At 43.9% G+C, this 27993-nt stretch overlaps 1 protein-coding gene across 1 annotated transcript; it reads left to right on the forward strand.

The window, feature by feature from the left end:
• The first annotated feature begins 25 nt into the window (after positions 1-25).
• On the forward strand, positions 26-27679 carry CDH17 (cadherin 17). The gene is made up of 18 exons (XM_028736509.2): positions 26-180; positions 2043-2128; positions 8427-8528; positions 8624-8761; positions 10266-10404; positions 12155-12313; positions 14697-14896; positions 15277-15411; positions 16714-16867; positions 17327-17542; positions 18740-18816; positions 19469-19660; positions 20559-20803; positions 22282-22412; positions 23418-23648; positions 25375-25491; positions 25581-25697; positions 27466-27679. Exons 2-18 carry the CDS (start codon positions 2060-2062, stop codon positions 27573-27575), a joined length of 2532 nt encoding a protein of 843 aa, XP_028592342.2. The 5' UTR covers positions 26-180; positions 2043-2059; the 3' UTR covers positions 27576-27679.
• The last annotated feature ends 314 nt before the right edge of the window (positions 27680-27993 follow it).

Genomic DNA, 27993 nt, shown 5'->3' on the forward strand with positions numbered 1-27993 from the left:
TTCAAGCCACACCTTTCCGTTTAAGATCGGGACTTGTCAATGAAGGAAGTTAATGTTTGATCAAAACCCTGCAGAGAGGCTTAGAAACTGCCAAGGGTTCTGAGAGACACAGGCAGGCACCACCATCTTGGGCAGGTGTGGAAATACCCTTCGGAACAGATCGAGGTTTTTGTGCACCAGGTAAGAGGTGATCTTCTAAACAAGATTTATTGGGAGGTTTTCATACTGTATGAGATTCTTTTGATTGTTCTTGTCTGTGAGAATTTGCTTCCCTGTTGCTTGTGAGGGCTGTTTGCTGTTACGAGCCAGTCTCTGTTAGGAGTTTCTTTTGTTTGTTACAAAATCCAAAAGTTCATTTGTGGAGGATGAGGCTATCAGTGGCTATTAGCCACAATGGGTATGCTCGTCTACCTGCACTGCTGGCGGCAGTGTTTCTCTGACTCCGCTAACCCAGAAATAGTACCTCAGGTTAAGTACTTAACCTGAAACTGTTCTTAACCTGAAGCACCACTTTAGCTAATGGGGCCTCCTGCTGCTGCTGCCGCATCACTGCCGCATGATTTCTGTTGTCATCCTGAAGCAAAGTTCTTAACCCGAGGTACTATTTCTGGGTTAGCGGAGTCTGTAACCTGAAGCGTATGTAACCCGAGGTACCACTTTACCTGGGAATCACAAGTGAGGAGAGCACTCTTGCACCCAGGTCCTGCTTCCAGCCTTCCTTTGGCTGGCCACTGTGAGAACCAGGAAGAAATGGGCCTTTGCCCTTATCCACCAGGGCTTTTCTTATGCTCTTATGTCCCTGTCCATGTCGGGTGACGCAATCTATATTTCATACTTCTGCAGGTAGAACTGGAGAGACCTAGAGGGAGGAAAGGGGAGCTTGCACTAAGCATCCTCCCTAGAGGAAGGGTGCAGACGGTGGACTGTATGATAACGGTAGTAAGCCCCTATTATTGCACTCTCAATAAGAAGAGTTTTGGATTTGATATCCCGCTTTATCACTACCCTAAGGAGTCTCAAAGCGGCTCACATTCTCCTTTCCCTTCCTCCCCCACAACAAACACTCTGTGAGGTGAGTGGGGCTGAGAGACTTCACAGAAGTGTGACTGGCCCAAGGTCACCCAGCAGCTGCATGTGGAGGAGCGGAGACGCGAACCCGGTTCCCCAGATTGCAAGACCACCGCTCTTAACCACTACACCACACATAGCATCCCTGCTGGGTGTTCCCTTGGTTGCCTGCTACTTTGAAAGCCCTCACTGTTTCTGGGGGTTCCTTAGTTTGTGCCTTAATTCGTCCCTCTTGGAGTCTATTTTCTATCCTTCTTTGGTTATAAAGAACCAAGAGAAACCTCCCTCCCTTACATTATAGGGCAGTTAGGACAGGATATTGTTTTTAGGTCCAAAGGTTCTTTTCCTCCGGTGCAAAGAGCTTTCTCAGGTGGAGGAAGCCTCCTCCTCACTGAAGAGGGGAATCTTTGGATCCATCCCATCTACTTGATGTGGGGTAGAAGAAGGGACTTGTTGCAAAGGAGAGCCTAAGCCCCATAATCTGTGCCTGTCCTACCTTCCTGCCAACTCCCCTTGCTTTGTCTGAGTTTTCCTTTTATTTAAAAAGAAAATCTGATACTCCCAATGAACAAAGGGGAGTCATATCCTCGTGGGAAAGGGTTTTTCTGTCTGGGGAGGCCCCATGGTGGTTCGCAGTGGTGGCTGCTGCCCATTGTGACAGGCAGGGAGGCCAACAGTAGATGGCGCCAGAGGGGCTGAACCAGCTAATTTTGGTTTTATTCCTGTCCTCCTCCCTGCAGAGTTCTACCAGGGGCAACACTAAGGAGAAAGCTGACAGGCAGTGGCAGCCCCTGAATTGGTTGTAAGGGACAAAACAGGCAGGTGGGGTGGCTGAGGGGAGACTGAGGTTGGTGGGCCAGCACTCCATCAGCCCCTTCCACTGGTAGTACAGTTGAATGGCGTTACTTGCTTGCCTGAACATTTAAACCTGCTCATAACAGCTACTCGAGATCTTTTCTGTGAATGTTTTATAGGAATTGGAATAATTGGAATGGAAGTTCTCACCAAGATGCTTAAAATATATCCACATCACTTTGGGTGTCTCCTCATACTTCATCTGGTAAGTCAACAAACACCATAGGAACTCTCTAAATAACTATTTGAGAAGAAACAAATTATTCTGGCCATAAGCCATGGCAAGTCCAGAGATCACGATGGGAAGAGTCTTTGGTTGTGTGCTTTGTTTGTTAATTTATTTATTTATACATTTTCTAATTTGCGCTAATCCATAGGATCATGCCAGGAAAATCAATGTCCTTTTCCCACAGCAGTTAACAGGTAGATAGGAGACAGGGATCGTCCCTTGTTTGAGTTAATGAAAGCGGAGAAATCGCTTGTGAAAATTTATCAGCATTATAGAGTGACTTTCTCCTGATGTAAAGTTTTGGAAGCTTTCTTTGGGCAATATATACATCTTCACAAGCAATTTCTCCATATGTAATGCGTTTTTTGTAATTTCCATGAATATGTGTATTTCCCCTAAAAGACACATTTTTGTACAACTGGAGAACTGCATCACAAAATTTAGAGAAGCGTGAGTTTTGAAAGATAATTGCTGTCTGGTTTGTTCATTGCTTAAGGAAGTGAGAATTAAGGAGTCAAATATCTTCCCCATTCCTAGCAATAAGTGATGCCATTCCCACACCTGCACAATTTTGGGAAACTTAAAAAAAAATAATACTTTCATTTTTAAAATTAAAGTTCAAGAAAATTTGGAAGCTGTTCAGTTCCTAACTACCGTATTTTTCGCTCTATAAGACGCACCAGACCATAAGACACACCTAGTTTTTGGAGGAGGAAAACAAGAAAAAAAATATTCTGAATCTCAGAAGCCAGAACAGCAAGAGGGATTGCTGCACAGCGATCCCTCTTGCTGTTCTGGCTTCTGGAATAGCTGCGCAGCCTGCATTCGCTCCATAAGACTCACACACATTTCCCCTTACTTTTTAGGAGGGAAAAAGTGAGTCTTATAGAGCAAAAAATACGGTATACAATACTAGCACAGGAGAAAGCAGCAAACAGCATTAAGACTACACAGCAGAGCAATGCACCACCCATTTGTAAAGCTTTCATTTTAAATTTTTGGAGAGAAAAAATTGGGATGTGCTTCTTGAGTCCCACCTAGGGATGGGGGAGAAATTTGTTTCGCTTTACATTTTTAGACAAACCAACCTAATTTTCACTACCTGAAACAGAACACAAACCAAAAGACAACCATCCTCTGGAATTTGTAATGCAGTTCCCCAAGAAGAAGAAGAAGAAAAGTTTTAAGATTTGTATTTTAGGGGAAAGTGTGAATAAAAATGCATATGCTTCTGAGAATAATATATTGTTACAGGCCACCCAAATCTGCATAGCAATGTGAGATTCCAGGAGTTTCAACTGCATTCACCCAGGGTCTGTGTTTCTTTTCGGACAATGAGGCACAGCAGAGACTGTGGTGTCTTCATGATATGTGGTTTATTTACACACAGTGCTTTTTTCTGAGGGGACGCAGGGGTACGCATACCCCTAAACATTTTGTGAATCTAAGTTTGGCCTCATTGAGGGGCAGTATTTCAATATGAGTAGGAAAACTGAGAGTCCCCCTAAACATTTTTTTTAAAGAAAAAAGCACTGTTTACACATATATCAAACCTGAGCCCATGATGGAGGTGCTGACAGCACTGAGGCTCCAAGATGTTCTTGCTTCTCCCATAGTCACAGCAGCCTTGGACTTAAGCAGACCTCAGCCATTGCTCTTATTTATTGCTCCCTGACTCTCCCTCCATCCTGCTGCTTACTATCTCCAGTGCAACCCTAACTCCTAACTGCAGTCCTAACACCCCACCCCGAAAACACTGGCACTGGCTTTTAAAACTAAATTTCAGTTGAGGGAGGGAGCCCACTCATTTGCAAATGAGATTTACCCTTGATTTAATTAGCTTTTGACACACCACAGGAAGCAAACCTACACATGTTTACTCAGATGTTTACCCCATACTATTTAATGGGACTTCCAATTAACTTTGCATAGGATTGCAGTCTGTTAGGACAACTAGAAATCAGTGTGCCTTTGGGATAGAGGTATTAGAAGCAATACTTTAGCATGTTGACACTCAACTAAACCCTCTGCCCAGAAGCTCCCTTACAATTGAGCTGTATGTTGTCATCCTTGAGCGGGATATCTATGGGGAAAAATACAATATTTAAAATATATATCAAATTAAGTTAAATTGTTCCCTCTATTTCTAAAGTTCAGAGGGGAATGTGGATCCTTATGTAGCCAGAGAGGAATAATATATCACCAAGCTTATGGGAACCCTGAGGTTGGCAGAAGTACAAAAATCCTTTGGAAGAAAACCCCCAAAATAGCCCCATGAAGACTAAAGCAGACTCAGTGGCCATGGAATGCTGACATATTGCTGGGGAAGCGAGTGGGAATGGAATGGAATGGAGTATTTTTGAGAAGGGTGTGGCTGGTTAAACAGCAATACTCCACTCTGCAAAAATTTGTTGCAGATCCCACTTGTCAATAGCACAATACCTGTTTGTCTCTGAGAACCAAATGTCCACTTATATTTTAAAAAGCAGATATATTTCATAATTATATTGTGGAACAGGCACCCAACAACACTTCCTCACATCTCTGACTTGATATATGGCATGATTGGATTTAACCTAATTGGTTTTTCAGCACCAAATTAACTGGTTTGTTGTCATCTGACATACGCAGCACAGTCCAGTATCAGTGCCCCACACTACATTATGCCCACAAACTACATATTCATCTCCTTGAAGTCCCCATGACTTTTGTGTGTCTGATTCGGGGTTCACTTTTCCCCAGGCAGGTGATCTGGATTGTCTGCTCCCTCTGCAAATCAGACAAGCTGTAGGCAGGAGTGCCCCAAGACATTTTGCACCTTCCCAAATCCATGTCCAGAAGCCAATCAGACTGGCAGTGGTATCTTACTTTAATAGCTATCCTGTAACAGTATCCTCATTGGCAGTAGAGAGCAGCAAGCTAGCTTAGACCACACAACACAAGCCATTTGGCACACATAGCTCTGACCTCCAACACTTGCCCACTCAGCATTGCCGCCTGAGGCAGCTATCTCTAATGGTATAGCTTGCCCTGGCCATATAAAGGGCAAAGGGTAAAGGACTCCTGGACGGTTAAGTCTAGTCAAAGGCGACTATGGGGTTGTGGTGCTCATCTTGCTTTCAGGCCAAGACAGCCGACGTTTGTCCGCAGACAGCTTTCTGGGTCATGTGGCCAGAATGATTAAACCGCTTCTGGCACAACGGGACACCGCTGGACGGAAACCAGAGCACACGGAAAAGCCATTTACCTTCTTGCCACAGTGGTACCTAGTGTGCTTTCGAACTGCTAGATTAGGCATGAGCTGGGACAGAGCAACAGGAGCTCACCCTGTTGCGGGGATTTGAACCGCCGACCTTCTGATCGGCAAGACCAAGAGGCTCAGTGGTTTAGTAATGGTCAGTCCCCTGCTGAACAAACGATAAGGATGGCTCACGCTTCCTGCATATTCTAAAGGAAACAAATATATCTGCTTTCTCTTCTGCTGCAAGAGAACAGGAAACCTTGTTGTAGACATGGAACCATGGATTTTTGTACTATGGCTGCTGCCTCTGACCTGACTTGAGATCCTATGAATCATCATGCTGCATTTTAAATATTTCTTGCCAGGGAATTTTACTAACTGACGGTTGAAACTGTCCTTTGCTTGCAGCCATTTCATGCAGGCGTTGGAGCAGCTGCCAAACAGTAAATGGAACGAGGAAATAGAAGGAAGTGCCCCTCCTCACTCTTTCATTAAATAATGATTCACCAGGCAGCCCAACATTTTACAGCTCACATAAAACATTTCTAATTGACAGGGAAGGATCTATACACTGATATAAGAACTAAACTTTGAACCCTGGATTTCAGTTAGAGAATTGGACTTTGCTCTTTCCAAACAGACATATTTCCCTATAAAATATGACAAAAGCAGACCTCTATAAACACTTCACCCAATAAAAGATCTTGTTTAATTATACAGAGCTCAGTGTATTCCTTTCACCCATTTCGAAGAAAGGAAATGCTATGAACATCATTGGGGCCTTTGGGCGCTGTGGGTAAAAGCCTCAGCGCCTAGGGCTTGCCGATCGAAAGGTCGGCGGTTCGAATCCCCGCGGCGGGGTGCGCTCCCGTTGCTCGGTCCCAGCGCCTGCCAACCTAGCAGTTCGAAAGCACCCCCGGGTGCAAGTAGATAAATAGGGACCGCTTACTGGCGGGAAGGTAAACAGCGTTTCTGTGTGCTGCGCTGGCTCGCCAGATGCAGCTTTGTCACGCTGGCCACGTGACCCGGAAGTGTCTCCAGACAGCGCTGGCCCCCGGCCTCTTAAGCGAGATGGGCGCACAACCCTAGAGTCTGTCAAGACTGGCCCGTACGGACAGGGGTACCTTTACCTTTACCTTACTAGCGGGAAGGTAGACGGCATTTCCGTGTGCGGCTCTGGCTCGCCAGATGCAGCTTGTCACGCTGGCCACGTGACCCGGAAGTGTCTCCGAACAGCGCTGGCCCCCGGCCTCTTAAGTGAGATGGGCGCACAACCCCAGAGTCTGTCAAGACTGGCCCGTACGGGCAGGGGTACCTTTACCTTTACCTTTAAGCTAGTGGAACAGATAAACTAGAGAACTAGAGAACCTAAATTAGGATAGGAGCACACACACAATTTAAAATGGAGAGACATTCATGCATAATTGCTAAACCATGGCTTGGCCATCAAGGGCATGCATATTCCTGTTTCTCCTCACATGTTCTGATTCTGTAACTTAGACCCACATATCAAGCAACCAACAGGTTGTCTCTGAGACAGAATCTGAAAATCACTTCAGATCATTGGTTCCAGTTCTGTTTTAGAAGCAATCTCTAGTTTATCAGAACTGGGCATCATAGTAAACTATGGTTTGGCCAAACCAGGAAGTGAAGGAAGAAGCTAGAGCTTGAGATGGTGAGATGGAAGGGGAAGAGGACAGGAGCACATAAGCCTGAGCTGGTGTAGTGAGAGAGAAATGCCTCACCTTCTGCTCTGGCAGGTGTGAACTAGCAGAGCTTGAGAAGCAGCTGTGTATCTGCCACTCTGCTCTACCCAACTTTGGATTGCTCTGAAATTAAAACAAAGGTTCCCCAGCTGTAAGAACTTGTAGAACAGATGATTGTATATGTATTTATAATGAAGGAAAGGAGATGAAAATCCCTGATAAAGGCAAAGAAGAAAAGGTAAAACAGTTGATTAAAGGACAGAGAATGATACTCCTTTTCAAGTATTCATTCTTTGAAAAAAACAACGGAACTAGAACAAAAATTTCCTCAGAACACAGTGTTAGTTGTGGGCTGTTCTATGTACAAGCAAAATATATTAAGGGGTGGGAGGTGAGGGATCACTAGAAAATGGACTCCATGCCAAATGTTTGTGTTTGGCAAAACAGACCACCTTAGCCTTCGCAGTATCAGTCAAATGAAAGTCTGAAAGAAATGTCCCATGTGCCTTTAGTTTAGAAGGGCAATAGAGCATATGCGTTAGAAAAAGCTTTGCTTTACAGCATCTATTATCTCTACAGGAGCTCTTGCAAGATACTAGGTGGGGAATCAACCTTCGAACAACATGTGCACATGCAACACTTTAATGGACTGTTGAACTTGAGTCATTCCACCCACCCATGAATGCTCTGTAGTCACCCTAGCATTTATGACAAAAGGCAATATACCCTGATCCTATTGTGGAAACAGCATATAAGAACTATGCATCTGTTAAGAAATGCATGTTTGGCTCCGGAAGGTAGCTACTTGCATTTCATGAGCTCAGTAGGACCAACTTTCAAGTGTGTGTAGGACTGCATCTTTACTTACACAGGCTTCATTGTTCTAAGCAGCATGAATGAGTTTGCAAATACTCACAGTATGCTAAATCTTCCATTTTCACCATTCACATTTTCTAGTGGGGAACTGCAAAGGAACGAATCAATTCACATTCTATATCTGATTATTTTCGAACTCTAAAATCTGAAAGTCAAATGCTCTTGTGGGCATCTCTGAGTTGCTTAGACTTCTGCAAACTTCACATATAAAAACTTAGAAGCTATGTTACTGCTAAATAGCTATCTATTCATCTATATTATTGTGTCACACAGTATCTATCAAATGTTGTAAGGAGAAATTCCCTTTTCCAGCAAATGCAGTGTCACCACTGCTGCAACAATGACAGGGAATTACAATTATATCGCCCTGGTAGGAGGACCAAAGTTTTATTGCAATTAATTAATATGGACAATATTAATAATCTGGGACCCTTTTTCATTTTTCCTGCAGGTCATTTGCCAAGGTACAGATGACCCACATATAAGTGGGCCTCTGGAGGACAAGACTTTTTCTGTTCAAGAGGGGAGGACAGGAATCACCTATATCTTTCGGGTAAACGGATGTCTAAAGTCTTCACTTTCAAAACTGTTTGATATTTGAGAATGGGAAACTGGAGTTCTGATTTGTTTCTTTTCCTCATGTACTAGTTTACATTGCAACCTCCGACTGTCAAGCTGAGACTGACTGGTGTGACAGACGGCAAAATATATATTTACCCGGGAGATTGGTCTCTGTATGTTAATGGGTCTCTGGACTGGGAAACCAAAAACGTCTACAATCTACAGGTAAAAGAAAGATGTGACATTTTTGTTTCTTTCTAATATTTTATTTAAATACTCCCAGTCAAAGCCCTCTCAAGTTGGCTTCCAAGTACACTATAACTAAGTACAGCCATAAAAATGAATAAAAACCAGTCATAAAAGCAATATCCATCTCAAAAAATACTAACCCATCACAATGACCATAGGGACATGGGAAGCTGCCTTAGACACCAAGTTACATCACTGGTCCATCTTACCCAGTACTGACTGCACTGGCTGGCAGTGGCTCTCCAGGGTTTCAGACCAGAAATCTTTCCCACTCCTACCTGGAAATGCTAGAGATTGAACCTAGGGGCCTTTGCATGCAAGACAGAAACTCTACCACTGACCTATGACCCTTTCCCTTAGAACCAATAGGTAAAGGTAAAAGGTAAAGGACCCCTGGATGGTTAAGTCCAATCAAAGGTGTTATGTACTGAGTTGAATAGGATCCAAAATGCAGCAGCCTCATTGGTCCTAGAACAATAGGATTCAGAATGCAGCAGTCTGTTTGGTCCTAGAACAATAGGATCCAGAATGCAGCAGTTGGTCTGCAGGAGCCACCCAATCCAGCTCCAGGTGGAAGTGAATCCGCAACCTGATTGGCCTACAGGAGAATCCCGGAATTAGCCAATCACGTGGGACTCATTGTGTAAATAATGTATATAAAGCAGACATTTTGGGGGAACTGGCATTCCTCACTACTATGAGCTGAATAAAGAGCATGAAATCCACACTTGACTCCGAGTATATTTCAAAAGGTGACTATGGGATTGCAGTGCTCATCTCGCTTTCAGGCTGAGAGAGCCAGTGTTTGTCCACAGACAACTTTCTGGGTCACGTGGCCAGCATGACTAAATCGCTTCTGGCGCAACGGAACACCGTGATGGAAACCAGAGCACACGGAAACGCTGTTTACCTTCCTGCCGCAGTGGTACCTATTTATCTACTTGCACTGGCATGCTTACGAACTGCTTGGCCCTAGGAATTGGCCCTATGACTCAGTTGCAGGCATTATTGGACTCTTAGGGTATACTCAGGGCTTTTTTCCAGCTGGAACTCACAGGAACTCAGTTCCGGCACTCTCAGGTTGGCACCATTGCCATTATAAGAAAACAAGGGAGACGTTCATGGTGAGCTCTGGCACCTTTTTTTCTAGAAAAATCGCACTGGGTATACTGATTATTTGGACCCATTCCAATTTAGGTTGAGTCCTGGATCCAGGACCAAATGAGCTTTCTTCGCCTAATGAATGATCAAGAGAAGGATGATATGAAGCAGAGGAGGGGAAACCACAATGGTATTTCCACATCACTCCTAACATACAGTTCCATCCTAGCCAGTTCAACTCAAACATGGAACGACAAAACTTTGTGACTTACTGTAAACTGCTTAAAGGTTTTGTTACAATGAGGTGGTACCTAAATCTTGTTAGATATACTTGTTGAATGACCTTGTTTTGATATCTCTTCTTTCTGCCTCAAATTAGGTGGAAGGTCTGGATGAAAATGGGCAGAGAGTGAAAGGCCCATATTCTATCACAATAAATGTTATCGATGTCAATGACAACCCTCCACAATTTTCGCAGAGAGAGTACTTCGCAGCGGTGAGACAAAACTCCCGCCCAGGTATTTATTTCCACATTTAAAGGTAAAGGTAAAGGTAAAGGTACCCCTGCCCGTATGGGCCAGTCTTGACAGACTCTAGGGTTGTGCGCCCATCTCACTCAAGAGGAGACACTTCCGGGTCACATGGCCAGCGTGACATCGCTGCTCTGGCGAGCCAGAGCCGCACACGGAAACGCCGTTTACCTTCCCGCTAGTAAGCGGTCCCTATTTATCTACTTGCACCCGGGGGTGCTTTCGAACTGCTAGGTTGGCAGGCGCTGGGACCAAACAACGGGAGCGCACCCCGCCGCGGGGATTCGAACCACCGACCTTTCGATCGGCAAGCCCTAGGCACTGAGGCTTTTACCCACAGCGCCACCCGCGTCCCCTGTTTCTACATTTACTTGACATTATTTGGGGCTTGTAATGATTGACAAATATGACATTAAGATTAACCTAAAACTGTGATTGTTAAGCTGTGTCCGAGGTGAAGAGAGGGGGGAAAGCAGAGGAGCTAAAAATTTCATAGACAATACCAAAGCTACTCTTTCGTTACAGAAGAGGTTATCCACTTCCCAAGTATAGTCATACCTTGGGTTGAAGTAGCTTCGGGCTAAGTATTTTCGGGTTGAGCGCTGCAGTGACCTGGAAGTAACAGAGCATGTTTCTTCTGGGTTTCGCCGCTCGCACATGCGCCGACGGTCAAAATGACGTCATGCGCAGAAGCGGCGAATCATGACCCGTGCACGCGCAGGTGCGCGGACGCAGTTTACGTTCACTTCTGGATGCAAACAGGGCTCTGGAACAGATCCCGTTCACATCCAAAAGTACCACTGTACAACTTGCGCCATCACTAAGCATACAATTGCAGGGGATCCCTGATCTCATGACTCTCCAGTTTGCGTGCATATGTGTTTCAGTTGTGTGTTTGGTACCTCATCTGGAAAGCTGTGCTCATTGTGGGCTGAGTAGTATATTATTCCACTTCTTTTCAAGTGGTTATGGTTGAGTCTGGCCAAACCATCCCACTTCCACATTTCTCCCCCCTCTGGGTACCACAGCTGGGAACGTGAACCTGAAAGCTGACAAAATAGAGATTCAAATGACATAAAATAAGAGGGCAAATGCACAGTAGTCATGAAGCCCAGAAAGGTGTGGTTTTTGTGTGTGTGTTTTTTTTTGTAATTTGCTTGTCAAGTAAAATCAGCCAGAGATAAATCAAACCCTTTCTCTTTTTATGTGGCATGGCAACCATTTATTTGTTTTGTGTGCCATGAAGACCAAATGAGAAAGCCACTTTGAACTCACAGAAACCTATGGAGAGATCTACCTGATTAAGGACTCAAGTTATTATTGTGCCTGTCTGGTATGCAGATACCCGATTGTCTGTTGTCATTCTCTTAACAGAATAAACAATCAGCCACTTTGGTCTTTGTTCGTGGTATATGTTTATTTATTGTTAGATATGCTTGTTCCATGCTGCGATAATAAAAAAAATAAATTTCTAAATAAATAAGCCCAGAAAGTTAAAAATCCCAATGTGAAGGGTCACTATCATATTTTTACCTAGCGTGCTAGAATGCCAAGAAGACCTATTGATCTTTCTGTTTTATAAAACAGGAATTTTGCTGTTTATTGTTCTGAAAACATTGCCCGGTTCCTTTAAACTAGAAAATTGTGGATTACTGTCAGCGGTTCGTCTTCAGTGGAGAATGATACCTTCTGTTTGTCTTTTTGATATGTCTTTATTTTTCTTTTTACACCCAAACAGGAAAGCCCTTCATATACGTCACTGCTACTGATCGTGATGATCCCACCACTCCTCATGCGCAACTGAGCTACAGCATTAGCAAACATTTCCCAGACCCTTATCAAACGATGCTTTTCCAGATTAACAATGTCACTGGAGCAATTTCCACAACTGCTGCTGGTAGGCAAATCTACTTGTGGAACCAAGTTCCAAACAACTAAGCAGTCTGACTTGAAAAATTGGGCCAACCATTGTTAATAATATAAGGTGGTCACATCCAACCCCCCTCCCCCCCCCCAAAAAAAATCTGAACTACTTAGATTTGTGGGGAAGAAGCAGCTTTGCAAATGTGCCTTGAATTTCTGAGTGAATGCCTAGTACAAACCAATAGCAAAACACCCTATATGTTTTAGTGAATGTGAGATCAGATTCTATGCTACTTTTGTTAGTTGTATAGACATATACCCTCAGACATTGGCTCCATACAGATATATAGTGGTACCTCGGTTTACGAACTTAATCCATTCCGGAAGTCAATTCTTAAACTGAAGCTGTTCTTAAACTGAGGTGCGGTTTCCCTAATGAGGCCTCCCACCCCCAGTGCCCTTCCACCGTTTGAATTCCATTCTTAGACCGAGGTAAAGTTCACAAACCGGGACACTACTTCCGGTTTTGCGGAGTTCGTAAACTGAATCATTGGTAAACAGGATAGTTCTTAAACCGAGGTACCACTGTAAACAGTACAGTGGTCTGTATGTAAACCATGGCTTGCAAAGTTGGACATAGATTTAGGAACGTGCAGTCCCTCCCTCCCTTTTTTGAATTAAGTATCTCCTCCCTTCCTTTGCCAGTATTAGCTATGGTTTAGTTTTACATGTGCAGCAATGTAGGTGATTACATTTAAGACCCTTTATGTTTGGGTACTAGATTACTTACAAGACTACTATCCCTCGTATATGAACCTGACTTCTTGCTAAAGACACAAGCACAGGCTCTCTTAAGTGTTCCAGCTATCTCAGTGGTCTGTCTTGTCAGGATCAAGGAAAGAAAGTCTTATCAGAAGTTGTATCAAGGCTTTGGACATCTCTCCTGAATAATGATTGTCTTGCCTCAAACTCCTACAGTCTTCTGCCATATGTTAAGATCTTTCTTGTTTTAGTAAAGCTACATGTCCAACCTAGTTTTAGGGCACAATCCTAATTTCTCCCCGCTCCTGCTGATGGAGTTTTGCAGAGCAGTATGGCCATGTGGCCAGGTTTGGCAGCGGGCAAGACACCAGCTGAACTCAGATAGCAGGGTGGAGGGACAAGCAGGGCATAAATGAGGGTTTGGTTTGCGCCATCGCCTATGGCAATTCTTTTCCTGCTGTTTCTACGGAATATTCTTTGTTTCAAATAATAATAATAATAGTCTCACTGTTTCAAACTGAAGTGAGCTGTCAGTTTGGACCTTATTGTTTTCTGTTTATGCTAGGAAGCATCTTGGACTATTTTGTAGGAGAGGCATGATATAATTGTTTTAAATTAGAGGAACGTATACACCAGGCATAGGCAAACTCGGCCCTCCAGATATTTTGGGACTACAATTCCCATCATCCCCGACCACTAGTCCTGTTAGCTAGGGATGATGGGAGTTGTAGTCCCAAAACATCTGGAGGACCGAGTTTGCCTATGTCTGGAATACACCAATGAAGGACACGGGGGAGGAATTCATTCTAGAGAGAAGAAAAGAGGGGGAGGCATGTGAAGTTTTAGTGACAGGTGAACCATGGTTTTCAAGGAATGAGTATCATGGTTTTGCTAGAAAGCAAAGGGAGAGATAGAGAAAGATATCTAAAGGAGACATCATGATAACTGCTGTTGATGTACATGTAACCCAGTTAACCAGAACTACAAAATACTTGTGTTTCCCCCCAGGAGTAATGGGTTCAGTACCTGTCAACAGTAGTGACATGATTATGACATTTGTGTGAGCTGCCAAAAGGATAGCCATAGTTAAGGCTGCCAAGCAGTGCTTTTTTCTGGGGGGGACGCAGGGGTACGCATACCCCAAACATTTTGTGAATCTAAGTTTGGCTTCATTAAGGGGCAGTATTTCAATATGAGTAGGAAAATGAGATTACCCCTAAACCTATTTTTAAAGAAAAAAAGCACTGCTGAGAGCCAGTGTGGTGTAGTGGTTAAGAGTCACGTAATCTGGGTAACCGGGTTCGCGTCTCTGCTCCTCCACATGCAGCTGCTGGGTGACCTTGGGCCAGTCATACTTCTTTGAAGTCTCTCAGCCCCACTCACCTCACAGAGTGTTTGTTGTGGGGGAGGAAGGGAAAGGAGAATGTTAGCCGCTTTGAGACTCCTTAAAGGGAGTGAAAGGCGGGATATCAAATCCAAACTTTTCTCTTCTTCTTCTTCTGCTGCCAAGTGAAGGGAGGGGGAATTTTCTCTGGGTGAAAAATGCATGTCATTATTTGCAACCTTTGCAATGTTACACTTGCAGAGGGCTTTTGTCAAGAGAATGTTGGTGCCAGTTCAATAATTGTTTCATTTATTCTCTGTTTGATTTCCAGGAGCTAAGTATTTAAATCCAGCAGATGGGATCAATTACACTATCGCTGTGAGAGTAAAAGATATGGCAGGGCAGTCAGAGAATTCCTTCCCCAGCGATGCTGACATGATTGTCACCGTGTTGGAAAACCTCTGGAAGTCTCCTCCACTAGTAAAGCTCAAGGAAAATTCTACAGAGCCCCACCCCATGAGAATCACTCAGGTAAGATATGGCAATCGCCAACAAGCCCAGGAATCAAATCTACCATCCAAAGTCTGATTTTCAATTTCCCATGTTTACGTGCTCCATTTATCCATAAAACCATTACCACAGATGTACAATTAAAGACTGGGTCACATCTCAGGGAAAACCTTTTTAAACAAAAATGTCTCCAGTAGGCACCTAGCTATCATGATACTAGGCACCTGTCTGGATTCCAAAGGGCTGGAGTTGCAACACTAAAAGCCCAGTTTCTAGTACAAGCTAAGCACCCCTTTGGGGCATGTGGCACTCTTAACGGTGCCCAACTGAGGACCGCAGTTGCTAGCCATCGATATATGGAGGATTTAAACCTGCTGTTTTACTCTTCTTCGAAATGATAGGTGCAGTGGAATGATCCAGGTGCAAAATATGAAATCCGGCAAAAGGAAACGCCTCCCACTAAACTCCCATTTATGGTTGCCCAGAACGGGACTGTCTATGTAACTGAACCACTAGACAGAGAAGTAAAAGATGCAGTAAGTATTTGGGAAAGGGCTGTCAATATACTTTTAACGATGGAGGAAGCTAAATGATTGTAGGCATGTCACTATTACTACTCCAAATGTTGATCTGGTGTTTTGTTTTTGTTTTGTTTGCATTGGCTGCACACTGAATCAGGGGTGGAGAATTGGTAGACATGAACCTATTTTGGACTCCAACTCCAAATAGCCTCTGGGCAGATCCATGCCACACATTTAAAGCACATGACTCCCCCCCCCAAGAATTTTGGGAACTGTAGTTTGTTATGGGCGCTAGGAATTGTAGCTATGTGAAGGAAACTACAGTTCCCAGATACTTTCAGGGAATTCATATGGTTTACATGTGGGCTGGCTGTGCTCTGAAACCAAGGTGTGGATCTGCCACTGGCCACCACGGCCGATGGTTAGCAATGATAGGAATTGGGGACGTGGGTGGCACTGTGGGTAAAACCTCAGCACCTAGGACTTGCCGATCGCATGGTCGGCGGTTCGAATCCCCGTGGCGGTTCGAAAGCACCCTTAAGTGGAAGTAGATAAATAGGTACCGCTTTATAGCGGGAAGGTAAACGGCGTTTCCGTGTGCTGCTCTGGTTCGCCAGAGCAGCTTCGTCACGCTGGCCACATGACCCGGAAGTGTCTGCGGACAGCGCTGGCTCCCGGCCTCTAGAGTGAGATGAGCGCACAACCCAAGAGTCTGTCAAGACTGGCCCGTATGGGCAGGGGTACCTTTACCTTTACCTTTACATCTGGAGGGCCAATGGTTAGGATGGAGGAATCTGACAATTTTGGTTTCTTTCATTTCCCCCCTAACCTTAATTTCATTTGGATCCATTTCTGCATCAGTTTGCCATTTTTTAAAAGAAAAAATCCTATGAAATTGTGTAAACATTTTTGTATGCATTTCTACTAACATACAGATTTTTGCAAGCATTTTCTCCTAATATAAAGCATTTCTAGAATACATTACCTAATACGCTGCACATTATTTTCACTGCACATTATTTTCATGCTGCACATTATTTTCACATTATTTTCATATAAACTGTGCCTTTTTGTGCACAATTTCCCCTAATGTGTGCTTTTCCTGTACTCATTTTTTTTCCTTGCATGGAAAAACTGCAGCGCAAATTTTCAATGACTCACATATTGATTTGGAAAGTACAAATTTGGTCGATTTGCATTCAGATGCAAATGGAACCAATCCCCCCCCTTCCATCCAGAGCTACATATAACCCATTGCAGGACTAAAATAAACATTCACTATTGTTGCAATTCCTAATCACAATATTCCCATTTTAGTATTCCTTTTACGTGGTTGCAAAAGATAAAGACGAAGACATATCACTATCTTATCCGCTGACCATTAACGTCACAGTTGAAGACATCAATGATAATCCCCCTGTGTGTGACAAAGCTTTGACCATATTTGAAGTTCAGGACAACGAACCTGTAGGTAAGGAAACACGGCAAAAATTTACCAGACAGCTCCCTTGGAAACCAGATAGCTGAAATAAGTGTCAACCTTAATCACGGTGCCAATCAAATGTGAGCAAAGGTACAATCATTTTGAATTTGGACAGTTGTGCCTCTGATATATTTTGCGGTGCATCAGTCCCTTGCCTGCAGGCCTGTACTACTAGCAGCTGTGAGAATAGTGGGGTCATTTCAGGCTCTTTGTTCTACATTATTTAAAATATTGTCTTTCTATTGCTTGGGATTGGTTCCTGAAATATTCTCACAAGCACTGCAAAGTCTGTAATCCTGCACATCCTTTAGCTGGGAGTTAACCCAACTGAACTCAATGGGGCTTACTTCTGGGTAGACACAGGCTCACACCACAACGTGTTTTGTTTTCATCTGCCTTGTGTTTATTTGCTGCTCAACTAATTTTGACTTTCTTTGCCGCCACCAGGGAATTTCATAGGAACTTTTCATGCTTCGGACAGAGACCAGGAAAACACTTTAAACTCCCGCCTATCCTACGACATTGTGGATCAGAGCCCCAAAGTGCCTTTGGATAAGATGTTTCGCATCGAACGTGGAACTGGGACTGTCAACTTACTTGCCTCTGCCTTGAACAAGGAGCTAGTCTCTAACTACTCTTTGACGGTGGAGGTGACAGATTCAGGTTGGTATTGCGTGCCAAGGCCCTGTGACCCACAGTTCCCTAGTGGATAATAAACACACAGACATGAGCATTTTGGTTTATGGGTTCAAATAGGCCACAACTTTATGGGTTACAGGTGTGAGCAGCTTGCCTTAGGCATTGGGTGAAGCCAGGCTATATCTCGACTCCTGCCTGTCTGCAGGGACTCCATCTAAGGGTAAACCACCAATAGGGGGAGTCCTATGACTTACATCAAATAGGGGAACCCCAAAGGGTCCCTGCTGGGGTTGTTTAACAGGATACCCTTAATGAGGAGGGGCAGGCGGAGGCTGCAACCTCCCCTCCATCCAAACAAGGCTTACCCAATGCCTAACCTCACAAAGCTGTGAGGATTGCTATGAGGTAGACGAAAACCAAATGGTTGTTGCCACTTTGCCAAGTGGAAAAAAATCCTACCTGGCCCCAACAATATGTCCATCACCCATAGATTTCCACTCTGACGACTTCTTCTTCTTCTTCTTCTTCTTCTTCTTCTTCTTCTTCTTCTTCTTCTTCTTCTTCTAACATTTTTTATTGGTTTTTAAACATCACCAATAAAACGGCATTATCATATTGACAGTTTTATTTTAATTTGCCATTGTAAAGATTCAAAACAGCAACAACAACCCAGAAAGTTCCCATCGTTAAAATAACACAGTTAGCAACAGAATAGAATAATAGAATAATCTTCCTAAATATCAAAATAGGCCTGAGTAGATGAAAATATAAGAAAAAGACCTACTGGATCAAGCCAATGGCCCATCCAGCCCAGCTCCCAGTTCTCACAGTGGCCAAACATATGCCCATGGGAATCCTGAACACAGCAGCAGTCTCTCCACTGGTATTCAAAGGTAGACTGCCGCCAGCAATGGAGGCACACCATAGCCATCATGGGCAGTACCCATAAATGAGTTCTTAAATGTTCTTAAAACAACCAACTGCTGAAGCCTTTGGGGAGGGTGTACCAGAGGCTTAGTCTGCAACTTGAAAAGCTTATCTCTGAGAGGTTTCTAGCTGGCAATTCATCTGACTGCAGTATTGCTAGTTGGGTCTCCTCTGATGATCACAAAGAATAGTTTGGCTGGCCCCTAACAGCAGAGGCAGCCTGCTTGAAGCAGTCAATTGAAATGTTTGAGAACCCTTGTTCTACATGATCCTGTCCTGTTCTTATGCCAACAGTATTCAAAACGCTCTGCAACGTACGGATCAATGTCATTGATACCAACGATCAGATTCCAATCTTTGAAAAATTGGACGTGAGTGTTCTTTTAACTGGTTTTGCTTTTGTAGTAGCTAGAAAACGCCTGTCACTCGATCAGGGATCTTGGGACTCATCTACACAGAGGCAGAAAACACGTTTTACCGTAAATGTGTTGTAAAGTGCAGTATACAAATGTGACACTAGAGGGCAACAATGAGCTATGCACAATTCAATGTATTTTTCAAAACTTTTTTTTAAAAAAAGCATTTGCACAGCGTTTTTTACACGTGTGTAGATTCCACCTTGATCCAATAAATGATTGCCCGCTGACAATGAAAATGTGATATTGATGTAGAAGCAGGCTTTTGCGTATGCAGTTTCAGTTAGATATAAAATCATAGTGCTGGGCAGATTGTGGTAATACGGAGCCCAGAGTGAGGACATAATTTGGCACCCTCTCCCCTCTTGCCTTCCATGCACATGTTGTCAAATGTACTACGTCATAGTTTTGCATTGGTTCGGCACCTTGTGTGGTGGGGAACCCATCCCCACTGCACTAAACCAGGCGTTGTTTGGATGTGACCCTTGTAGATGAGGGAGAGCCCACTCTCCACCTTTGTAACTGGTTCCATTGTCAGGCTATTTCTATCATTAAGAAGTTTCTCTTCATCTGTTCTGATTGTTGTTGTTTCTTCTTTTCTCTTTAGTATGGCTCTATGACGCTTCCAGAAAACATACCATTAGGAACAGTAATACAGAAAATCCAAGCCACAGATGCTGACGAACCCTTCACCGGAAGCTCTCAGATTGAGTACACAATCACTAAGGGAGACCCCAACAACACTTTTAAAATAGTGACAGATCCAAAAACAAACAGAGGAGATGTTAGAATTAATAAGGTGAATAAATTTTGTTTCTTTCCCTGATGGATCATGAGTAAGGAAAGCTTAACATTTAAGTGAGGAGGGCTTAAGAACTTGGCCATCCATTGTGGTAATTGGAGGAGACTCCTCTTGGCTACCCCACCTACGGAAATAAATCAAGCTGTGACCAAGGGCTGGGCCTTCTCTATCCTGTCAGCAAGACCATGGAATGCTCTTCTCAGAGTTTTGTACCTGACTTCCAGTTTCTAAAAAATCTATTGGTGGGAATGAACCTGTTGTTCTCCAAATGTTGCAAGACCACAATTCCCATCACCCTGACCTTTGGCCATGCCGATTGGGGCCAATGGGAGCTGGAGTCCTACAATAGTTGGAGGGCCATTCCTGCTTTACCACATGTCAAAAACTGGTACAACTCTAGTAATAATGCCTCTGAGGATGTTCAGAGCTAAATTTCCACCATACGGAGCAGCCATAGGGATTAGAGAACAGCTTTCAAGGCTTCCCCCAAAGATTCCTAGGATCTGTAGGTAACCCATCACAGAGCTGCAATACCCAGCATCCTTAACAAACTACACTTGGGGGCAGGCATGTGATTTAAACATAGGGTGTGGATGTGACCAAGATCCATTACAGTGGTACCTCAGGTTACATATGCTTCAGGTTACAGACTCCGCTAACCCAGAAATAGTACCTCGGGTTAAGAACTTTGCTTCAGGATGAGAACAGAAATCGTTCTCCGGCGGGGCGGTAGCAGCAGGAGGCGCCATTAGCTAAAGTGGGACTTCAGGTTAAGCATAGTTTCAGGTTAAGAACGGACCTCCGGAACGAACTAAGTTCTTAACCCAAGGTACCACTGTATTTGTTCATCTAGCTATTCCTGATACAACTGGGTTTTCTCTCCCTGCTTTCCTAGGCTCTCGATTTTGAAACAACTGATGTGTATAACCTCACAATCCAAGCCACAAATCGTGAACCTCTTGTGACTGGGGTACAGTACAATTTAAGCTCCGTTACTTACTTGAGAGTCATAGTTACTAATGTGGAAGAAGCACCAGTTTTTCTCAAAACCACTCATACAGTGGATATACCTGAAAATGCTACTGTGGGTACTTTTTTGACAACAGCGACTGCCTTTGATCCAGAGGGTGACTCGATAAGGTAAAGATGATTTTCTCTCTAAACTTAATCATGGTCAAATAAGACTTTACGTTAATCATATTGTTGAATTAAGGTGGCCAGCTGCAACAGAGAGCAGGACTCCTGCAACTTTAAAGGTTGTGTAGAAGAGGGGATTTCAGGGGGAAAGAAGATAAACATTTCTCTGGAAGATGGACACTCAGGGCTTGTAACTGTGTAGACATTATCTTTTTGCCCAGGCTTCCCCTGACGCATAAGATTGGACTCTGCTTTGATCTGTTTGAATTCCCTTAATACATATTTGTATTTTTTTCTGTATTGTTTCATTTATTTAACAAAATTTATATCCCGCAGGATTGTAATAAATCAATGAAGCGGTTTACAAAAAATGCTACATTTAAATTACCAATACAAGACAGAAACAGGTTTTTAAAGACATTCAAAAGATAATTAAAATCAGCGGTAAGCTAAAAAGGAGTTTAAAACTCATGTCGACATTTTACATGTCCAGATAGGCTTGCCTAAACAAAAATGTTTTAAGCTGATATCGAAAATAGTGCGGTGAAGGCTGCCAGTTGATGTCAGTAAGCCAGCAGTTCTATAAAGTGTAGTTTCTGCTGCATTAAAGATCAATTTCTTACAAGAGCAGAAACATGTATTATGTGGCACATACTGGGTAAGGCAATCCCACAAGTAAACCAGCCCCAAGCTGTTAAGGACTTAATATACAAATAGTAATGATTTGTGAATTTGGGATGTTGAGGTCTGCGGAATATATGAATAGTAACACCTTGAGCTTCTAAGGGACACGGGTGGCGCTGTGGGTAAAAGCCTCAGCGCCTAGGGCTTGCCGATCGAAAGGTCGGCGGTTCGAATCCCCGCGGCGGGGTGCGCTCCCGTTGCTCGGTCCCAGCGCCTGCCAACCTAGCAGTTCGAAAGCATCCTCGGGTGCAAGTAGATAAATAGGGACTGCTTACTGGCGGGAAGGTAAACGGCGTTCTGTGTGCTGTGCTGGCTCACCAGATGCAGCTTGTCATGCTGGCCACGTGACCCGGAAGTGTCTTCGGACAGCGCTGGCCCCCGGCCTCTTGAGTGAGATGGGCGCACAACCCTAGAGTCTGGCAAGACTGGCCCGTATGGGCAGGGGTACCTTTACCTTTACCTTTTTAACACCTTGAGCTTAACCCAGTCTTTATTTTCATATGCTTTTATACTACTGTTTTACTGATTTTATGTTGTATTTTCGTTTTAGTGATACTGTTTTTATGTTAATTACCGCTTAGATATATACACATATACACTCAGGGAGATGTGACCATTAGGTGTGGTTCCCCTTCCTTCCTGTGCATTACAGGGAGGGGGAATGAGTCACTAGCGCTATAGCGTCTGTGCAACTGTTTCGATAGGACATTCCTGCATCTGTAACCAGCTATCAGTGAAAGCACATCAGGCTTTATGAATAAACTGGGTTCTTATATATTGACCTTCTTCTTGCAAAGGTACGCGCTGAAAAGTGATGCCAGGAATTGGCTGCGGATTGACCCTCTCAATGGCACAATATATACTGCTGCCCCGCTGGACCGGGAAACTCAACAAACCTACATGGTGCAAATAGTCGCAACTGAGCAAAGTAAGAAAAAAAAAAGGAAGGAAGGAAGTGACTCCCGAATTAGAGGTGACCCAGGACAAAGTGACCCTCCCTGGCAGGCCCATCCTACATTGGTGCCCCTCCCCTTGCATATTGGGTGTCAATGGCACCACCATTAAAAATGTCACACAGCTCCCTGGACTGATGCGACTAAGCACTCTGGGATTTTTAAAAGGATAGCTTATAGCTCTCTGGTACAAAGGGCAGATGTTTGTGCCAGTTGGCTACATACATAGCCTGGATAGATGATGATGATGATAATAATAATAATAATAATAATAATAATAATAATTTATAATTTGTACCCTGCCCATCTGGCTGGGTTTCCCCAGCCACTCTGAGCGGCTTCCAACAAAGATTAATGTCACACATTAAAAACTTCCCTGAACAGGGCTGCCTTCAGATGTCTTCTAAATGTCAGGTAGTTGTTTATCTCTTTGACATCTGATGGGAGGGTGTTCCACAGGGCGGGTGCCACTACCGAGAAGGCCCTCTGCCTGGTTCCCTGTAACTTTGCTTCTCGCAGTGAGGGAACCACCAGAAGGCCCTCGGCGCTGGACCTCAGCGTCCGGGCAGAACGATGGGGGTGGAGACGCTCCTTCAGGTATACTGGGCTGAGGCCGTTTATATTTAGGTGTTTATAATTCCCAAATGCAGAAGCTTCATGCCCTCAAGAAAACTTGTTGGATAGAATGGAGAAGATGGAGGAGTCTAACTCTCCCTCACTTATTTTCTTCTTCTTCTTCTTCAGTATCAACTAGCAATCTGTTCATCATTATTTTAAATGCAGAGAGGCTGGCACATACTATAGTCATGTGTCCACATAAGAACGTAGCAAATGATGCTCCCAAGTGCCACTGCTGGCATTTCACAAATATTGTCATGCTGAACACCCCCTCCCACTCAGTGGCAGAGAGCTTCTGAAACTTTGGAGAGCCCCTGCCCGTCAGTGTGGAATATTGTTTTGCCCTCTGTTCCACTCCACAGCTAAAGCATCTCGAAGCTCCACAGCACAGCTGAGACTGAACCTGAAAGATGTGAACGACAACCCTCCAAGGCTAGATAAGAACGCTGTGTTCTTCTGCCACCCTCTCCAAGGAAACGAGAAAAAGAAAATCGAAGTTTCCGATCCGGATGAACGTTCATATGTTCAGAGATTCACTTATTCCCTTGTTGGTGCAGATGCAATACAAAACTGGAATGTTTCTAAACCTGATGGTAAGTTTTTGATCAGTTCCATGGCAAATGCAACCCCAATGCAACCGAGCTATCCGTTTTAGGAAGGAGCTCTATAGCCTTTCTATGGGACTCTGAGTTAATGACGCATATATTTTCAGAGATGGGGAAACTCTGATCTTCCAGGGTTTGATGAACTCCAAATCCAATCATCCCTAACATTAGCCCATGCAAGCTGGGGCTTATGGGAGCTGGAATCCAATAATATCTGGAAGGCCTCAGGTCCACATCTCTGCTTCACAGGTTATCTGTTATTTTTAAAACTGTTCAATATTTATGCATTTGGGTATGGATTCCTGCCTATTGTAGAGACTCGGACACAGCGAAGACATGATAAATGCAGTCTCATTTCTTATTCATGGCACAAGGATTCTTGTCTTAGTTTTCCTGATTATAATGCTACCACTTCTATCCTGGAATCTAATGTTCCTTTATGGAACTGTGGCTTTTTGATCAGTATACTGCCATGCCGTACTAAATTTTTAAACATCATGTGATATCACAATGCAAAACTGCCATGATTTTCTGGGTTGATGGGGTTGTAAACATCCCCCCCCCCAGAAGCAAGTAACATGGAAGTGCGCACTAAACTTCCTTTGGATTCTGCTAGTTTTCTAGAAGTGGCTTTTATGTCATATGAGAGATCACATAAACTGTAGAAGCTATCTGGTAAGGAAACTTCGGTGAAACTCTGGGGAAGAGCATGAATCTGCACCTGCAGCTGAGATTCAGGTAACAGGCTTGACCCAGCCCAAGTCCCATAGATTTCCATTGAGTTAAACACATGCTTACATTTGCCATTTAAATCAACGAGACAATGAGTATCCAATCATTTGCTTGGATTCCCCCCCCCCCATGAATTCCATTTTACAGGTCTTCCTTTTTACTTATTTATTAAAAGGTAAAGGTACCCCTGCCCGTACGGGCCAGTCTTGCCAGACTCTAGGGTTGTGCGCCCATCTCACTCAAGAGGCCGGGGGCCAGCGCTGTCCGGAGACACTTCTGGGTCACGTGGCCAGCGTGACATCGCTGCTCTGGCGAGCCAGAGCCGCACACGGAACGCCGTTTACCTTCCCGCTTGTAAGCGGTCCCTATTTATCTACTTGCACCCGGGGGTGCTTTCGAACTGCTAGGTTGGCAGGCGCTGGGACCGAACGACAGGAGCGCACCCCGCCGCAGGGATTCGAACCGCCGACCTTTCGATCGGCAAGCCCTAGGCGCTGAGGCTTTTACCTACAGCGCCACCCGCGTCCCACTTATTTATTACCAGAGAGACAAATAGCACTCTCAGTTCTCTGAGCGCTGGTCCTTACCTAGCCATAATGGCAGTACCCAAAAGAGACATATGAGCGAGCTTAAGGGAACCCTAAGGTTTGTGGAAGTCTAAAAAATATTGAAGGGGACGACAACTCTGATTTGTTGGGTGAGCATTCTTGAAACAGACCAATGAGGACTGATGGCCCTCAGTGGATACTGAATGCTGATTGACAACTGGTGTGTGTGTGTGTGTGTGTGTGTGTGTGTGTGTATAAAACTGCATGGGAGGAGGAATGGAGTACTATTGACAAGAGCATGGCTGGCTGGCTGGGTGAAATGCCACACTCCACACTGCAACATTTTGTTCCAGGTTACACTTGCCCTTATTATTGTTGTCACCATCATCTTGCTTTTCTGTTAAAAATTTACCATTCACTGTTTATATTTACAGGCTTACTTGCCTACATTTCCCCAAGGAACATGAAGCTTGAAGAGAAAGACTATGACGTACCATTGAAAATCAATGACAACGGAAGGCCTCCTATGGAAGGAGTTGTTACTCTGAAAGGTACAGTGAAAATGGTGTCTATGCTCTTTGCTTTCCCCCCCTTTGGCTATTTTCTCTTAATGCCTGGGAATTTGTGGTTTTGTCCACAGTGAGACTGTGCAAATGTACAGAGGAAAATAGATGCTTCCTGGCAATTGATGACGGACCTTCACTTCCGACAGTTGGGATGGCAATTGGAATTCTGACTGGTGTACTGCTAATCATTGGTAAGTGGCTGTTTTAAATGGGCCTAATGGTGAGAGTGGGACGCAGGTGGTGCTGTGGGTTAAACCACAGAGCCTAGGACTTGCCGATCAGAAGGTCGGCGGTTCGAATCCCCGTGACGGGGTGAGCTCCCGTTGCTCGGTCCCAGCTCCTGCCAACCTAGCAGTTTGAAAGCACGTCAAAGTGCAAGTAGATACATAGGTAGCGCTCCAGGGGGAAGGTAAACGGCGTTTCTGTGCGCTGCTCTGGTTCTCCAGAAGTGGCTTAGTCATGCTGGCCACATGACCCGGAAGCTCCCTCGGCCAATAAAGCGAGATGAGCGCCCCAACCCCAGAGTCGGCCACGACTGGACCTAATGGTCAGGGGTCCCTTTACCCTTTACCTTTAATGGTGAGAGTAGGGCTGCCAGTAAGAATGGGCAAAATTCTCCATTTCAGTTTCTCTTTTTTCCCAATTTTAAGTTCAGCTCTCCACATTTCTACATCAGCTTATGATTTCTTTTTAAACGAAAGCCCTCATGAATATTCATCAGCACCTGTGTGCTTATTTCCCCAAATATATACATTTTTGTATGGAATGTTGCATAAGTTTGTAAGTTCAATTGTTTTTATTCTGAACAAAGCAGGCTGATGATGCTAGACCTCATTGCTCTCGACTGGACAGCAGCAATTGGCAGAACTTAAACAACTTGACTGTTTTGGGTTGTTGTTTTTTCCACTTTCCAAAACAAGACAAAACCCTTGGGGGAATTTTGAAAATAAATTTAAACACTGAAGGAGCCAAGATGACTGACTGGGGAATTTGGCTTTCAAACATGCAAACAAAAGCAATATATATAGAGCACAGGTCTTTGCGATTTTTGGAAGCCGTCAACTGTTGGAAGCAAATTGAATAAACAGTTATTTGGATTCATAGGGAAAGGCTATTCGAAAGCATGAATTGGATAAGGCAGGCTGAATTTGCAAAACTTTTGCTGCAAGGGGGACAAACTCTATGAGACACTCCCTCCCATCAAGTTTCGTGCAAACTTAGCTTGGAAATGAAGGCTGCAGTCCACAACTTAGTGCCAGGAAGAAACAGTCACCATGGAATAATTGTAGATGGCTAGGAACAGTTGCAACTCTCTCACATTGAAGGACATCACCATTGACCATCTTTCTTTAAGGATGTGGGCAGAGGATTGCTCTATCACATCATCTCTAGGGTGCAAGCCCCACCAACTTGAATGGCTTTGAAAGTGAACTAGACTGATTCATGCAGTATAGAGCTATCAATGTATAGACGATGCAATGCCTTGGCCTACAGACTTATGAGATCTATAGACAGAGTTAGAGATCAATAGGTTTCCTAGATCTATAAGTCAGGGCATTACATTTAGGATAAATTAAGATGACAGGTAGCAACTGAGCTTGGCTCCCATTGAAAAGTGGCACTGCTGGCTGCCCACCACTAACATCACCTGCAGATCTGACCGAGAGGGCAGTGAGTAGTGGCATGTGCAAGTTGAGTTGGCGAGGGACTTTTCTGAGCATCTGGAGTACTTTGTCCAGTGACAAACCTGTAAGTGTTCATCAGATTACATTGTTGGGCTGTTATTTTAAACGCACACAATAGGAAGTAAGCCCCGTTGAACACAGAGGGCCTTACAAGTAAAAATGTTTTGGGTTGTACTGTAAAAACCTGAGCCTGTTTTGCCTGCAAAGTGTTTGCCAAAGCTAATTTTGCTTAAAGTGTGAGATAAATATCTCATTTCCCATTTTGTTCCCTCAGGTATCATTTTGGGGGTCGTCTTTCTCAACCTGAAACGCAAAAAGGAGTATGAGCTAAAGGCCCAGACAGCAAATGCTGTGAGCCCATCTGAATTGCGGAACTTGACGTAATTGTTTTACCAAAAGGAACAATTCCATTGTGGGGTGTTTTGTTTTTTTAACTAGTTTTGTTGTTATTATCTGCTCCCATTAATAAATTCCGTATTTTCCACTAATCCGAAAATACAATTATTATCTTTCTTCCCCTCTTCCCCTTTCATCCAGAAATACAGACCTATACTGAGGTTATCAGAGCCCCCAGGTCATTTTGGTGCCAGAAGACTTAACTATGATGCAAAAAGTGTATTAAATGTTTAGTGTACATGTTTTTCATTATTTGACTATTAGCTGTAAATAGGAACAGGAGCATGGCGCATAGGGAATGGAGAATGTTTGTGGATGCTCCCCCCAGGATAATTACAGCTTGGGGTGTGTGTGTATTTTTCTTTTTTCTTTTTTTTTTTTTTCATAATGCTTTTTATTAGTTTAC

Source organism: Podarcis muralis, chromosome 8 (assembly GCF_964188315.1).
Source record: "Podarcis muralis chromosome 8, rPodMur119.hap1.1, whole genome shotgun sequence".
In the NCBI taxonomy this organism is placed as follows: Eukaryota; Metazoa; Chordata; class Lepidosauria; order Squamata; family Lacertidae; genus Podarcis; species Podarcis muralis.

Bases quoted from the DNA above. Each gene is read 5' to 3' on its own strand.
- CDH17 (XM_028736509.2), top strand. From the start codon at position 2,060: ATGGAAGTTCTCACCAAGATGCTTAAAATATATCCACATCACTTTGGG. The intron at 8,529-8,623 runs GTAAACGGATGT...CTCATGTACTAG, and splicing joins GAATCACCTATATCTTTCGG to TTTACATTGCAACCTCCGAC. The intron at 16,868-17,326 runs GTAAGGAAACAC...TGCCGCCACCAG, and splicing joins TCAGGACAACGAACCTGTAG to GGAATTTCATAGGAACTTTT.